Source organism: Mauremys reevesii, linkage group 1, assembly GCF_016161935.1.
Source record: "Mauremys reevesii isolate NIE-2019 linkage group 1, ASM1616193v1, whole genome shotgun sequence".
Taxonomy (NCBI): Eukaryota; Metazoa; Chordata; order Testudines; family Geoemydidae; genus Mauremys; species Mauremys reevesii.
In genome coordinates this window covers 331,829,798-331,847,030 of record NC_052623.1, presented here as the reverse complement: position 1 = coordinate 331,847,030, position 17,233 = coordinate 331,829,798, and the positions used below count along the sequence as shown (strand labels likewise).

Genomic DNA, 17,233 nt, shown 5'->3' with positions numbered 1-17,233 from the left:
ACTGTCAGAAGTTTGTCTTAATACATTTAATTTAGAACTGGGTTTAATCTTAATTAACTGCAATATCTGTCAATAATGATAATCATTTAGTTGTGTAAAATGGAAAGAATATATTATAATAAATGTTGAAGGTGTTACACTGCATCTTTCATCAAAAGATCTCTAAGGGTAAATTATTCACCGATTGTTAAGATCATCTAGGCCAGGGGTGGTTAAACTCTTTGGCCTGAGGGCCACATCGGGGTTCTGAAATTGTATGGAGAGCCAGGTAGGGAAGGCTGTGCCTCCCCAAACAGCCTGGCCCCCTCCCACTTCCCGCCCCCTGACTGCCCCCCTCAGAACCCCCGACCCATCCAACCTTCCCCGCTCCTTGTCCCCTGACCGCCCCTCCCGGGACCCCCCACCCCTAACCGCCCCCCAGGGATCCCACCCCCTATCCAACTGCCCTGTCCCCTGACTGCCCGACCCCTATCCACACCCACCCTAACAGGCCCCCCGGGACTCCCACACCTATCCAACCCCCCTCACTCCCCGCCCCCTTACCATGCTGCTCAGAGCACGAGGACTGGCAACCATGCTGCCATGCAGTCTAGAGCACTGGGGCAGGCCAGCAGCTCTCGCAGCCATGCTGCCCAGCAGGAGCTCGCAGCCCTGCTGCCCAGAGCACTGGCGGCATGGCGAGCTGAGGCTGTGGGGGAGGGGGGACAGTAGGGGAGGTGCTGGAGGTTAGCCTCCCTGGCTGGGAGCTCAAGGGCCAGGCAGGAAGGTCCCACAGGCCGGATGTGTCCTGCAGGCCATAGTTTGCCCACCTCTGATCTAAGCTGACCCTCTGTATAACACGGACCATGGAATTTATTCCTATAATTGGTCAGTTTTAGGGCTGAAGCTGGATTGTTGGTGTCTCTTAATTTTAACAATTTATTCTCAATATAGAGTGAATATATGAAGGAGGAAGTGGGGGAATGTGCTGAAGATGAGGCGACTGAATCGGAAGAAGACCCTGAATTTGGTGAAAGAGTTGGATGCCTTTCCAAAGGTTCCTGAGAGCTATGTAGAGACTTCAACAAGTGGTGGAACAGGTAAGCCTTACTGAGACCTGGTGATGCCTGGCCTGATTAATGTGGTGAGTGTCTCTAGCGCATTTTGGTAGTAAATGTTTCAATTGGGGGAAGACATGAGCATCAGTTTACAAATGTGGATTTGAAAGATATATACTGTGCCGTAGCTAATCCCTTTCAGATGATGACTCAGTTTGTTTCTCCTGTTGTTGGACAAAATGCATGAACCTGTCACACGGGAAATTCTGTCCAATAGTTAAGAATCAAGCTGATGTAAGGGGTATATGTGCACCTATGATATACATTAACAAAGTGAGCTTTAGAGGGCGTTATGAATTGATCTTCCCCCCACAAACATACTGTGCATATTTTCTAAATGGAATACAATTGATTTATACTGTAGCTACACTAAAATAAGACCATCTATTGTGTCCCTCCTTCCAAAGCCCTCACTTGTGGAGTCCCACAAGGATTGGTCCTTTTCTCTATTCTGTTCAACATCTATACGAAGCCATGAGGTGAGATTGCGAAACAGCATGGACTGAAATACCAGCGATACACAACTGATGTCCAACTCTATATCACTTTAACATCAGATGCAAAAAGAGTCATCTTCCTAACTATCCTCTTTGGAAGACTGAGGTGATGTTAGCAGGGTGAGGGAAGCACTCAATAATTCTGTAATACCCCCTCCACTGAAGGTATTTGTGCAGACTACAGCCTCAGTGTTCACCTGGGCTCCTCTCAAATGCTAAAGCTGCAAGAAACACCAGTTCTATCTATAGGTGTCAGACCAGGCCAAAGTCATGCTTCTAACTGGCGATGCACAGCACGTGCCTCCGGATGAGCCTCAGACATCTTTACTGTATTTCTGTGTGCATGCACAATAGCATGACTTTATGCGCAATTTCACAGTCACGATGAGGAGATATGCATAACTTTGGAGATGTGCAATGCTGATCTTGGATTAGAAATTGATCATTTAATCCAGTTTTTGGTGCTTTCTAATGTGTTCTTTTGCTCACTCAAACACAGATAAAGTGGGCTGACTTTTGTGCATCTGTAATTGTTACAGAAAGAAGAAGCTGGCAGCCTTGTACTGGATAATTATGCACAAGTGACTTACACAGGATACCTCTCCTTATTGAATGAGTGGTGCCTCTTATTTCCCTTACTTGTTTTTCTTAGCAGAGGCTAGAAGCATAAATCTGTGATATGAAAGCCCAGGTTCTATAAACCTGATTGGTACCAAGGCATTTTGTGCCCCTTAGGCATTTCTTGGCCCAGTCTTAACCATTTTAAGTTAGAGAAAGGTAAATGGGGTCTGTCACAGTTCAGGGCAACTGCCCCTATATTCCCCCCCCCCCTTAGTCCCTCAAGGGCATCCACTCTAGGCTCCCAGCTCTTCAACTGACACGTCTCTTTAGCAGACAGCTGCATCTGTCTCCCTGCAGACTGAAGTTTTTCCAGGCTGCATAGTTCCCTGCCTATTCTGTGGTATTCCCAGCAAGCCAGACTGCCTAAACAGGCCAGCATGTGCACTTTGTTTTCTCTCCAGAGGCTATATGAACAGCGTAAAGCCAGCAGTTCTATGTTACCACCCAGCTCTTTTAAAGCAAGCTCATTTATTCTTAAGGGGAAAGCATTACAGAGAAAATACATTATAAATATTAAAGAGCCTACACACATTCTAAAAAGCTTATTAGAGATCACCCAACTCTGACCTCAGGCTCTGGTAGGTGTCAGCCTTTCCACAAGGATTGGGGCCCTGCCTGGGGCAGAAGGTCCTGTCCATTTGCTGGCCCAGAAAGGAGGTCCAGAGTCACTTTGAACTCAGGCTATTTATCCAAAAGTCTCTTCTTTGTCTGTTGGTCTGTGGAGAATCCAGTTTTAACTGGTATATCTGAGCTTCCCAGGAGCTGGTGTCTCTCTGTGGGGGTTGCAACCTTGCTAATTTGCCTTAATCACCACCCACTACTTGTTGTTCCTGGAGGAGTTGTGCATAGAATAGAACACAATCATACATAAACCATTCATTTAAAACAATGGACCTGAAGCTACTTAAACTTAATTTAATAAGGTCTCCCAAGGATATACAGGAAATGATCATATCTGTTACAGGGTAATGCTGCAAACATCAGGCTTTACTTTTTATTTAGGCTGTTTTAACTAAAGGAAATCTTCTATGTGAATACTGAAAATCCCAACAGGTCCTGTGTTTAGTACTCTGTGCTGTCATTGTGATAGAGCTGGATTTGATTTTCAGGGCCTGTGAATGGTGATGGATGTATTGTACACACAGTATGCTAAGCCTTTGAGCAGAGGGTGTGGAGCACCTGGATACCATGATGATGGGGCACTTCTATAAATAAGTAGCTGGGAAGCTCATCTTGCTCTGTGGTTATCTTTGTATTTGAGAAAGGATCAGCAATGATGGACTTAAGTCCATCCAGTGCCCCTTATTCATGGAAAGTTATCATCATGTGGCATCCTTGAAGTGGAGGGAGAAAATTTTTATGGACTCTATGAAATGTTCTCTGAGGACACAGCTCATCATATCCAAAAGATATTTTTGGATTGGGACTTTCAGTAACTTTGTTCTTCCTATGTAAATGCGAAAATTGTTCAGTTGATGATGTGTTTCTAAGAGAATTTTTGCACTTAACTATATTTATTACAAATAAGCCATAAGATCTCAACTCAATAAATTCATTTATCTGCACAAAAATGCCTTCCTTAAGTATTAAATTCTTTGTATTGTCTCTTTCTTGTAAACATCATCAATAAATAACATTTCCTCACTAGCTGATCCTTTTTCTTTTTGATTTCTCAGTTTCTTTAATAGCATTTACAGCTATGGCTTTATTAACCATAATGGAGTTTATGGTGTATCGAGATACCTGGATGAAATATGAATATGAAGTAGACAAGGATTTTACTAGGTAATTTTTTTATTCCTTAGAATTTCTTTTAAATTTAAGTTGTCTGCATTTCATCAGCTGTTCTGAAAAAGAATGGATTTAAAATGTTCTTGCTACTCATAAGCAATTATAGTTTGAAATTAAAATGGAAACAGATGATTTACTTTTTGTTTTGTTGTTTAATATGCTGGGGCCAGGTTCAGTAAGAAAAAGAAACACAACTGCCTTGCATGAAGAGGGAAGAGACTTGCTTACAATCCAGCAACATTTTGGATGTAATCTCAGCCAAATCTAACCCTTAAACCCGAGGTGCTGTTCTGGCACTCTTTCAGCATTTTTATCAGTATGCTGTTTGTTTTGCTTCTGAGTGCAGTTCAGAGTACTGAAGATTAATTTTAAAGCAGTTAGCTGTCGGCGACCGGGCTATCTGAAGGTTGCCTGTCATCTTACTACATGTCATGAAAACTGAGGTTGGCTGGAGTTACTTTTGCTGTCAGTTCCATGTGCTTGCCTGATTTTTCTGAGGTGCTATGTGCTCACAACTCCACTTGAAGTCAATGGGAGCTGAAGGTGGTCAGCGCCTTTGAAGATTAGGCTTTGTCTATTTAAAGCCTGTAACCCAATTCACAGATGCAACGTACATTTTTGAAAATTGGCTTGAAGTGGTGATTGTGTTATGTCAAAAGTTCAAAGACCTATTTTACTCAGAAAAAAACTTTCTATAATAGATTTAAATGAGATACATGCAAAACTCAGGTTTTCCCCTCAAAGAAAAATCCATTTTAACAGACTGACATCCTCCTATTGCACACAGTTACATAGCCTTTGGCTCCTTCGTCAAAGTGTGTCTTAAGTTTGGCTGAAAAGCTATGCTGGGTGAGTGTGGCAAACCTTCCTTTTTTAAACTGTGCAACCTGCATCTTAAGTATATATTGGTGAGGAGGTTTCTTTGCAAAGTCACTGAGCCTGCCTGTGCCTCTGTTTTCCATCAGTAAAATGGGATTAATAGCACGGAGTCACCTCACAAGGATGTTCTGAGGATAAACACATTAAATATTGTGAGGTGCTCAGATATTACGGAGATAGAGGCCATAAAAGTATCTCAGATAGGTAGAAGGAATAGTCCTGATTCATGAGACTTTTTGTTTGCTGCTTGAAAAGTCCTGCTTTTAAAAGTGGCTGTACTTTGGTGCTTGAAAAGTCCTAGTTACAAAAACAGAAGTCTGTATCAAAGGCAATAGCATTTTCTGGCAGCTAGATCCCAATTTGGGTCAGACAGAGCAGCTGTTGAATTGTGATCATGGAGGATTCTCACTGAAATTAAATAAAAATCTGCTCCTGCAGACATAGTCGCCAACTTCCTCTGTTTCCAAGGGGTGCTTGACCCCCATCTCATCTTTTCCTGCTCCCACCTGCCTCTTCCCACCCCTCCTTCTGCCTCCACCTGCCCCTACTCCTCCTCCACCCCCACCCGCACCTCCTGCATGCCACTGAACAGCTGATCCATGGCGCACGGAGGAGTTGACTGGCAGGGTTGCCAGTGGATGCTGAGCACCCACTATTTTTTTTCCATGGCTGCTCTGGGGCTCGAGCACCCACAGAGTTGGTGCCTGTGCCTGGAGATGATAAAACAAGAAGTAGATGTTCAAATCCTTGCATAGGGTTTTAGCTTTGTGACCCCTGCCCCCCCCCCCCCCACCATGTGCCTCCCATTCCACTAAATTCATTGGGAGCTGTGTGCTACTAGAGTTGCATGAAAATATACTTCAAAATATTGCTGACAATGGAGACTCTGCTTTTCTGCAACCACTGGGCTTTTATAAGAGGTAGCTAAACTCCTGAACCAGTCATATTTAATTTAGTTTTTAAAGTTAATTGCAATATTTAATTTTGCTGTGAAACTAGTTCTCCCCTTGCCACTTGTCTTATATTAAAGGCTTAAATGATGAATAGATACTGGGTGACTTTCTAAACTACTCACTAAACCTCTCTGCCTAAGCTTCCCCAAATCTTAATATTTAGGTGTACTGGTATTCATTTTGCCTTTGGAGTGCATTTCTGTACATATTCTCATAGTTATTTTGTCTTGGCATCTGTACTAAATTTGATAAATATTGCAAATTTTTCTTTTTTGTCTTCCAGTAAATTAAGAATGAATATAGATATTACTGTTGCCATGAAGTGTCAATGTAAGTATTCCATCAGCATGATAGTATTGGTGGTTGTGGTTTTGAAAAAAAATTGGTATTGCTTTCAGATTAAAAATAACATGGTTATGTTAACTTGTTCAGACATCTTGGATGTTGGTTTTGGCTGTCCAGGAAGAGAGTATGATTGTTCCAGATTTTTTTGAGCAATAATATTTAGCTTATTCCTGAGTCACAGGATTGGGCATAGTTAACTGAAAGATAGAGGAGCAATTTATCAAAGTAATAAGTCAGGCAGATCATAAACTTGCTCTGCTGTTTGGTGGCATTTACAACAAAACTAAGACAGGAGAGAGGGTCAGTTTCATACTGAGGTTGGCCAAGTTCAGTCAGCGCCTTCATAATTGTTAAACGCAGGTTTGCAGCTATTTTTTAACAAGCAGTGTGTAATTAAACTACATTTGTCTACACTGTGTTTTTTGGTTATCCTTGATTGACAGGGAAAACTGTTTTTCCTAGTCAGATTGTTGGTGTTAAGGTTTTTTCTACATTCTGTGTTGAATCCCTCTTTTCATGGGTCTTTAACTCAGCTATATTTTTTTTAGATTGTGTGATGCTGAAGTGTCTCATAATTGTTTGATTTACAAGTACCCCATTCCCTACTCTTATGGGTTATTTTAAATTTGTTAATCTACCACAAGAGTAGCAGCTAGGAACTCTCTGAAATCTAAACCTGGCTCTGATACAGACTCTCTCTGTTTGGTCTTGGGCAACTCCTTAAACCTCTTTGCCTCACTCCTGCCATATGATAAAAGGGAACAATACTTAGTTATCTCATCAGACTGTTACCACAACTACTGTTTGTCATGCTCTTTGGAGATTCAAGGTGCTAAATAAGAGTTAAATATGATCAGTATGCTTTTTTTAGTTAGTATTCTACCAGGGGTTGGCAACCTTTCAGCAGTGGTGTGCCGAGTCTTCATGTATACACTCAAATTTAAGGCTTCGCGTGCCGGTAATACATATTAACGTTTTTTAGAAGGTCTCTCTACAAGTCTATAATATATAACCAAACTACTATTATATGTAAAGTAAACAAGGTTTTCAAAATGTTTCAGAAGCTTTATTTAAAATTAAATTAAAATGCAGATCTTATTAGTTTAGTGTGATTCTTGCCCTGGCTTTTCCTTGCTGAGTTTTCCAATGTCTGGTGGCACCTATTTAGATACTTTAAGCTGCACACAGGCTTCTGAGTGATCAGTTGTTAACTGGCTGGAACCCCAGATCAGCAGCTGAGGTGAGTGGAGCTGGTGGCGGGTAGGGTTGAGCAGGGCCGGAAGCCTGGACCCTGTCTGGCAGGGGGCCCGCGCTGGAACTCCAACCGGAAGCAAAGTGAGTGGGGCTGCGGTGGGGACCCTGCTGGCAAGGGGCCAGCAGCCGGAACCCCAGAGCAGCGGTGGGCTGAGCGGGTCAACCCGCCCAGCTCTGGGGTTTCGGGGGTGGGCTGAGCGTCTCTGCTCGCCCCCGCTCTGGGGTTTCGGCCGCCAGCTCCTGCCAGCCAGAGTCTCAGCCCGCTGGGGTTCCTTCACCCAGGCCTGGGTGCTGAGTGGGACCAGCAGCGGGAACCCCAGAGCGGCAGCGGGCTGTGACCCCAGCTGGCAGGAGCTGGCGGTGGAAACCCAGAGCGGTGGTGGGCTGAGCAGCTCAGCTCGCCACTGCTCTGGGGTTTCAGTTGCTGGCTCCTGCCAGCTGGGGTCACAGCCCGCTGCCAGCCTGGGGTTCCTTCCCCCAGGCCAGCAGTGGGTGCTGAGTGGGACTGGCGGCGGGACCTCGGCTGGCAAGGGGCCAGTAGCAGGAACCACGGAGCGGCGGGCTGAGTGGCTCAGCCTGCCCCGCGTGCCGTCAGAAATCGGTTTGCGTGCCACCTTTGGCACGCGTGCTGTAGGTTGCCGACCCCTGTATTATACCAATCTGTCTTCTCATGTGTTTTCCTTCTTTGATTTTTTTTAAATAGCTTAGTCTCTCTCTGGACTAGTGTCATTTAGATTTGATAACTGCATTTATGTAAATAGAAGATATTTAAGTTTGCACTGATCAATTTGTGTGTATGTAAATGTGCATAAATGTGTGTATACAGAGCTACAATAATTAGAGTTAATATAATATTTTGTTCAGTACTTACTGTTTAAGAAGAGCAGTAAATGAGATTCTCTGAAAGTGATACATCAGTGAGAAATGATGCTTCTAAAAACTGTCTGTCCCCTTCTCTCTCTCTCTGCCCTGTCTCTATGATGTTTTGGTATTGTTAGGTGTTTGGTTTGTTGTTCGGAGGATTTAAACGTTTTTTCAGTCATGAGTTTCTTGCCAGCTCTTTTCCTTTACTGGTATAGACTTGCATTCCCTAAATAAAGAATAGATTTTCTCACCTTAATTAGTATCTGCTGTTTTACTGATAGGTTTGAAGAGATGTTGTCAAGCTTGATTTCTGCTGGATATTTTTTGTTTTTATTCATATCTATCTTTTCTTTTAATATTTTCCATTTTGTTTTGTTTTTTGAAACAGATGTGGGGGCTGATGTTTTGGATTTAGCAGAAACAATGGTTACCTCTGCAGATGGTTTAGTTTATGAACCAGTAAGTTTATTCCATTTTCTTTATAAAGATGGTGCTCTTTATTAGCTGTGATGTGTCTTTTCATTTTGGCTAAACTGTACCTCCAAAAATACTATCCAGTCCTGAAGCTGGACCCATACAGAGTCACACTGAAGTCGGTTATGCTCCACATGGTCACAAAGATTTGTCACGCGAAACTGGTTTCAGGATTGGCTGTGTGAGCTTAAGATGCTCACACTAGAAAGAAATGCTGTCCAGAAATGCACCTTCATTGTGAGCATGAACTGTTTTCTGCATGCTCGCTTATTGATAGTGTGCAAATTTAAGTCTATAACTAAGAAAACTACAGCAGATTCCCTGCTTTTGGGTCCGCATTCATGAATAGATTGGAATATTCTATAGCTATTAAATTACATCAGCATTAGGTAGCAAGAGTGTTTCTATTGCTGAATTATAACAGCTAACAATTGGCTCTATATTCATTTTCCTGTCAATTAGATACATGAGGAGCTCTCAGTGGCAGCTTTGCTTGATTTTTGCTTTGTATTTCTGTAAAGAGAAAGTAGAATCTGAAAATGTTTTCTGTTGTCTTCTCCCCCAGTTTAGGTTATTCTTTTAATGTTAGTTCCTTGAGTTTGCTTTTTCATTTTGGGCTTTTTACATTTTTCTCTGAAGTGGTTCAACAGACTACCTCATGGACTGTTATTTCTTTTTCAAGTACCATTGTGTGTGCACCTGTGCATGTGTGTGGGTTTTGTTGTTGTTCTTGTCCAGCTGTTGGAGAACCAGCTTCCAGTGCTACCTGAAGTGAAATTACAAGTACCTTAATGGATGGTCATTATTGTGGTATCGTCTTACCAGGGTGGATAAAAATCAATGATTTTTTTTTTAAATAAGTTTTTACCTCAAAAAGCATTTTATCAAAAAAATTAAATCTAAAGGTAGTTTTTGTTAAGATACATTATAGCTCAAAGATATCTCATCATGGAATAGGGATTATAAATTCTAACTCTATAATATGAGACAACATATTCATGGAACGTTTAAGAAAGATTTTGTAAATGAGTTCCAATAGTTCATGGATTAGGGACCCAATCTTATGGAGTTGCAGGGGCTTCTGTATAGATTATTTAGGTTAATCTTTCTATCTACCCAATGGGACTCAGTGCTCAGTCTAGAAGATACCATCAGAGATGCTTAGGGCATGGCTACACTTGCAATTGTAGAGCGCTGGGAATTTAAACCAGCCTTCGGAGACCGCAGCAGGGAAAACGCTGCCGAGCGTTTATACTCTCAGCTGGAGTGTGACAGGGAGTGTGGTGTGTGTATGTATATGTGGAGGGAGAGAGAGAGTGGGTTTTTGGGGGGCTGAGAGCTGTCAGCATGCTGTCTTGTAAGTTCAGACAGCAGCAGACCTCTGTCCCCCTCTCACTCACTCAAAGCAAGCAGCATTCCTTTGTCCCAGAGCAGATAAACAGCCAGCTGTCAGAAACAGAGCTTTGAAAAGGCATATCCCCATTCCTACAGCGAGTTCAAAACAATGACCAGAGTGGCCACTTGACTTAAGGGAATTATGGGATGTTTCCAGAGGTCAATCAGAGCACAGTAATGCAACATCTCGTTAACACTGGCGCCGCGGCGCTCCAGTGGAGGTGCAGCAAACATTATTCCACTCGCTAAGGTGGAGTACGAGCAGCGCTGTAGCCACGGAGTCAGAGCACTCTACATGCCTTGCCAGTGTGGACAAGTAGTGAGCCCGAGGCTCCTTTATTGCGCTGTAACTCGCAAGTGTAGCCAAGCTCTTAGTTTTGCAGTTCTCAAACTGTGGATTTGTGTCTCTTGAGATAACATGCTTGCTAACAGCAAAAATGTTTTTACATAAATAAATAATATATAGAGGTGAGAAATAACGGACCTCAACCCTATTGTCTCTCTGCAAATTTGTGTACACAGAGTCAGTCCCTTACCTCTGTCTAAAAGTGCAAAGTTTCAAAAAGTTCAATTAATCGAAGATTGTTGGGGGCAGAATAGATCTGGACCAGGAGAAGAAGTCTGGAGATAAATGTGAGAAGGGAGGGACAGGCACTAGAAACAGGAGTTAAACTGTTTGAGCAGCATATTTCAGAGGTCTTGAGGTCTTTCTGAGTGTAGCCTTCATTGATGTAAGATCTCCCATACCATCCTCTCACTAGAAGGGAAAACCTGTAATGGTAGCAGGCCGTAAAAGAGACCCAGTTTGGGAATATTTTAATGAAGTTCCTCTACTTGTGGGTAAGACATGCATGCGTGCAAAATGCAAACAGTGCAACAAAGAAATGCAAGGCCTGGTTGCCTGAATTAAACAACATCATGAGAAGTGTTCCTTCTCAGGAGGAAGCTGCATTGAAGATGATTAAAGGAACATGTCTGAACATGCAGGATTTTCAGGTTGGTAAACTTTTTTATTTCATACTTCTTTCTTAAGGACTGGCTGTCTTCCTTCTGGACTATTCTTGATTTCTCATGTTTGAGCAAAAAATATAGTTGTTACTCTATGGTACTATCATTTTAGATGCAGTTGTGATTTTTTTAAAAAAAAGCTGAAATAGGCAGATCTTCCTTTTACAATTTCACCTTTAAAGTAGTACTGAGTGTCAGTGAATGCAATGAGTAATATTTAAATGAGCACTATGCTAATAATAATTAAATAACTGCATTGACTTATTTTGTTTAGGAGAATCCATCCTCAACATACAGGATTCTGAAGACTATCCACCTTCAAGATCACCATCATTTTCTATAGTGTCAGAGTTATCAACCAATGATAGTGTTTCAGTCATGTCATGTATGTCATATAGCCACAGTATATCACCTGTAGCAAAAAGAAAAGTCTCCCATCATCCAGAAACAGCCATAGATAAGTTTGTGATAAGAACCAGCAGATCACAAAAAGAGATAATTGATGAAAAAATAGCTCAGTTTGTTTATGCAACAAACTTTCCTTTCCGTATGATTGAGAACCCACACTTCATTAACATGGTTCAGTCATTAAGAGCAGAATACAGTCCACCTAACAGAGCACATGTTGCAGGCAAATTGCTGGATAAAGTGTATGAAAGAGAAATTGAGCAGTGTGCAATTTGTTGTATTTGCTTGTGTGACAACAGAAGAAGGGAATGTCTTCCTTACAGAAACAATGGATACATCAGGAAATGCACATACAGCAGAATACTTACAAGAAGTAGCAGTAAAAGTGAATGTCTAGTATGTAGCTTGGTCACAGACAATGCTGCAAATGTATCCAAGGTGAGAAGAAATTATTTAGAAGAGAGTCCCAAGCTAATAACATACGGTTGCAGTGCTCATTTGATGCACCTCCTAGCCAAAGACTTAAGTGTTCCAGAAATAAAGGCTAATGTTGTTGAAATTGCAAAATACTTCTGTAACAACCACTTTGCAGCAGGTGCTTTGAAAAAAGTGGGAGGAACCAAGCTAACTCTCCTACAAGACGTGCAATGGAATTCAGTAGTGGACTGTTTTGAGCACTATATCAAGAACTGGCCTAATCTGATGACAGTTTGTGAACAAAATTGTGAAAAAATAGATGGCACTGTCACAGCCAAAGTTCTCAACATTGGGCTTAAGAGAAATGTTGAACACATGCTGAGTACCCTGAAGCCTATTTCTGTAGCCTTGAACAAAATGCAGGGAAAAGGCTGTTTTATTGCTGATGCTGTTCAAATTTGGAATGAACTGAGTGAGATCATAAAACGAGAAATATGCAATGACAGAGTTAAATTACAAGCATTAAAAAAAACAAATGGGACAAGCACTATATCTCCAGCTCATTTTCTTGCAAATATTCTCAATACTCGGTACCAGGGTCAAACCTTAACTGCTGAAGAAGAGGAGTTGGCTATGACATGGACATCCCAGCAATCATCCCTCCATCATGCCAACTATAATAAACTTCAGAGCTAAGCATGAACCCATTCAAGAAATATGTTTGCTGATGATGTTTTAAAGAAAGTCACACCAATGAACTGGAGGAAGTCACTTCAACAGTCTCTGAATCCAAGTGCTTAAGTGATAATCTCACTTTTAACAGCAGTAGCTTCTTCTGCCGGTGTAGAAAGAATATTTTCTTCCTTTGGACTAATTCATTCCAAATTGAGAAATCGTTTGGGTCCAATAAAAAAACAGGAAAGCTTGTTTTTCTTTTCCAGATTATGAACAAACAGGAAAATGAAGGTGAAGACCAGTGAGTTAGCTGCAGAAGCCAATATTTTAAGTTTTTCATGTTGACCTGGCTGACATAGTCGATTTAATTTGTTTTTTTAAATATTTCATTTAACTATTTCGTTTAAAACAATTTTAACAAAAACAAACCTGATTTTTAAAAAAACTTGAATGTTTACATTCAAAAATTCATATGCTTGTTTTGTTAAAATATTCTATGTTTTCTGTTGAAGGAAAAACATCCAGAATACCTAACATTGTTGTTTTAGTTAAATAAAACAATTTAAATGTCTGCCTGGTGATGTTCTCCTAATACAGCATGGTAAGAAAATCCTCCAATATTAATAATTAACCTGTTGAATTGGAGATAGTTCACCTCCCAATGACTTCATAAGTATCTGCTTCAGTTACCCCTTTGCTAAATAACCAAACAATCATTCATTTTCTGATATAGCTGTAAAACTAATCTGAAAAGTTTTAAAAATAAATCACTTAAAAATGTATACTGTGTACCTTCTAAAAATGAAACCTACATCTATCTCTGAGTTGTGAAGAATATGTATTAAGGTTATAACAACCAACAAGAATGCACTTTTATGTAGAAATCCATGATTAAATTGAGACTTCCTGACTAGTGATTTAAATCAAATCCACCTGCTTCTTACCTTTCAATTGAGCAGACAGTGATGCATCTGGATACGAGATCTGCTTGATGCTGTTTCCTCAAGTCATTGAGTCCTATAGCAATTATATGCTGCTTCTCTGAAGCAGCCTGTGGGTATGTCTACACAGCAACTAGACACTCATAGCTGGCCTGTGCCAGCCGTCTCGGGATAGCAGAGCTCGGGCTGCAGAGCTGTTTCGTTGCTTTGTAGACTTCCCATCTTGGGCTGGAGCCAGGGCTCTGCTACCCTGTAAAGTGGGAGGCTCCCAGAGCTCAGGCTGCAGCCTGAGTCTGGAAGTCTACACAGCAGTCAAACAACCCCGCAGCCTGAGCCCTGTGAGCCCGAGTCAGCTGGCACGGGCCAGCCATGGGTTTTTCTTTGCTGTGTAGACTTACAGGGTATGTTTAACAGCAAGTCAGTGCAGTGGGCCTGTGTGAACGGGGTTAAATACCTTGTCCCCTGGGAGTATATGCTGCATCACAATTGTCTGTTTAGTTGCCGATTGGTTAATTAAGCCCATTGAGTAGTTCTGTCTGTTATTTCTTGAAGACTGTTCAGTTTACAGTAGCTGAGGAAATGCATATGCCATTATTGAACCTTTTCACTTCACTGATAATTCTGTGCCAGGAACAGCTTCAAATATTTGATTTTATGAGCCATATTTTCAGAACTTAATATAAAACAAATGTGGAAGTGTTATGCCATCAATTATTAGATGTGTAATCAAAGCAGTACACTTAGCAGTGAAATGTATGGTGACAGTTATATCCTTTGTAAACAGTATAAGTTCCCATGTTTTGAGCCATATCCCTAAAAATGGGTGATTGGAGAGGGAGGACAGAGTCTCGGGCCCACTAGGGGCTGTTGTGATAATTGGGCCTGCAAATTCACTCTGATTGTGGCTCAACTGTGAAAAGTGAGTGAGAGTTCATAAGATGACACAATGACTTATAAAAATAAATGTTGATGGGGGGGGGGGGGAAATAGGAAAGGGTGACGGACTGAATTAACCCAAACAAAAAGGCCTACATATAACTCAAGGACCATGTTAAGATCATGCATGGTAAACAAGAAAATGGGGGTCTGGAACTCAGTGAACCAAAATTGGTGTGTCAAAACTAGGCCTAATTGGTGGACAATATAATGAGAAGATGGGCTATTCCTCCCACCATTCCATTTGTGGGTCCTGAAAGAGAGAAACTTTATGAAAGAATAGACAGAGGCTACTAGAGTGAGCTTTACCATCATGACTGCCATCCCCACTGTCTCCTGGGACCCCAGGCCTCCTTCGTCCTAATCCTAAGAGATGTCCTGCCTAGGTCAGGCCAGGGACAGGGACCCAGATGACACCACCACCTCTACCAGCTCCAGTTGAATCCCAAACAGCACCTGGGATGTAAGACATGGTCACAGAACCCCCCCACTCCAAGCACCACCACATTATGTATTCTTTTCCTTCCCAACCTTATTTCTTCTTTCCTATCGCTCTCCTTTTTCCTTCCATCTAACAAGCGTCTCTTAGCTGGCCGAGACTGTATATTTTGCAACACTACTGTCAGCCTGTGACCAGAAAGAAGCAGCTAAAAGAAATACCCTAAACAGCCCAATGCTGGTTTGAGTTTGCCAGGTCTCAGAGTAGCTAATATGATCATGTGCCATATCTGTGCTCTTTCCAGCAGTGAGGTTGTAAGTGAAAGTCAACATCAGAGACAGAGCCACTTTGCTCTTCTCTCCCGTTTTGTGTGTTTGCGCCTTGTTTTGTCTTCTAGGAAATGGGGTCTAACTTTAACAGCAGCAGCAGCAACAACAGGTCCAGCCCGTCTCAACTAACTTCTTCTCTCTTCACCAAAAGGACAGTTATTACCATCTTTAATATCATCCAATAGACTGTAAAAATTCTCTCCAGCTAAAGGGAAAGGAAACAAGGGATGTTGTTAAAATGAAAGCCTTACTTAATACTTTACGTTTCAGATGCTTTAACTGTTTTTCCTTCTTTGCTGTATCTGTAATAAAAGGTTAAAATGGTGTTCAATGGTGTGTTTGCCATGGGAAAAAGTAGGGTGAGGTTTCGATATACCAAATGCTGAGCCTTGTTTTACACTGTTCAGTGTTGGACAGTGACTGCTCTTGCTGCTTTTATTTTTAAACTATAGTTGCTACCTTTTGAACTATGTATAGTTATAAAAATCTGTCTCATAGCTCCACGTTGTTAGGATTAACTAATGAAAAGCTAAAATTTAAAGTCTACTTTGGATTTCCTGTATACGGGCCACGTTAGATAAATCTTTTAGCACAAAATAAAACATTATTGTTAAATCACCCTAATTTTTTCTCATCTGATTTTTGTGGAGAGAAGTTTGGTGGGGGTGGAGTTATTGGTACTGCTTTCTTGTTATGTGTTACTATGTGTCTTCTTCTTTGTTGCAGGTAATATTTGATCTAACTCCCCAGCAAAGAGAGTGGCAGAGGTAATAGATAATTCTAAAGCACTGATGTGAATGCATGTAGGTTGGACAGTGATAGGTCTGCTTTTCTTTTGTCACTGGAAATAGCTCAGAGACTATGCTCTGAGTATACCTAAGTCATGTTTAAAAACAAAAAAACATATGTTACCTTGCACAGGTACTGCCCATAATAGTGCAGTACACACCCATTGAAACTGAAGCTCATTTATTTTTTCTCTGGCTTTTTAGAGCTGGCCAGTCAGCATTCAGTGTCTTCACCATGAAAGAGTACTCTTTCATTTTTTAAAATATAAAACTATTTGAACTATCCATCAGTCCTTGGAATAAACCAGTCCTGAAGCATTTTATCTAGTTTAATTGCATGTGTGGTAGTTTTGATTTGTCTGTTTATAAACTCATTTGCCATGTTTAGATGTAGGTCAGTGTCACTAAACCAAAATAACTCACCACCTTCAGAAGTTGAATTGACTACTGTTAGCACTTAAAGTTTATTGTTATTTTCTCCTTCCCCCAATAACTCTTTGATGCAGCTGGGGAGAGAGTGAGAGAAATGCTCCAATATTCTGTATAACACAACAGTAAGCAGACAAGTGCATATGTGCTTTAATGCACGACCCTGGAGACTGCATGCAGTGCTTTGTTTAGTATGAATTTAGGCATAGGGTTCATTCTTATTTGTTTTTGTTGGAATTGGGAGGTTGGCTGAGATGGTGAGGAGGAGGGATGTGTGTATGAAATCCCAAACTTCTGAGTTTACCAGTGGTTCCACTGCCAAAGTAAATGAATGGTTGGGCCTGCCAACCTTAACTGTACGCAGTGGTGTTGTAGAGTCGTATCAGCCCCAGGACAGTAGAGACAAAAGGTGGGTGAGGTAATATCTTTTTATTGGACCAATTTCTGTTGGTGAGTGGGAGATGTTTCAGACTTACAGAGAGTTCTTCAGGTCTTTTCCTGAAGAAGAGATCTGCGTAAGCTCGAAAGCTCGTCTCTCTCATCAACAAACCTTAACTGTGTCCTTCGCATCTGAAAGCTCTGTCACAGAATCTAAAATCTCTTTAAATTCATACTTAGTTCTTTAGGAATCGTTTTCTAGTTTTAGCATCCTCATGATATACTATGGTGAGTCCAACACCAGTGCTTTTATTT

At 41.4% G+C, this 17,233-nt stretch overlaps 1 protein-coding gene across 1 annotated transcript in view; it reads left to right on the top strand.

The window, feature by feature from the left end:
• ERGIC2 (ERGIC and golgi 2) overlaps positions 1–17,233 on the top strand; it is a 46,026-nt gene that overhangs the window by 12,811 nt on the left and 15,982 nt on the right. Inside the window, exons 4-8 of the mRNA XM_039516345.1 lie at positions 934–1,079; positions 3,892–4,000; positions 6,122–6,168; positions 8,690–8,760; positions 16,050–16,090. Coding sequence (XP_039372279.1) covers positions 974–1,079; positions 3,892–4,000; positions 6,122–6,168; positions 8,690–8,760; positions 16,050–16,090 — 374 coding nt within the window. The 5' untranslated portion in view covers positions 934–973. The remainder of the gene's footprint in view (positions 1–933; positions 1,080–3,891; positions 4,001–6,121; positions 6,169–8,689; positions 8,761–16,049; positions 16,091–17,233) is intronic.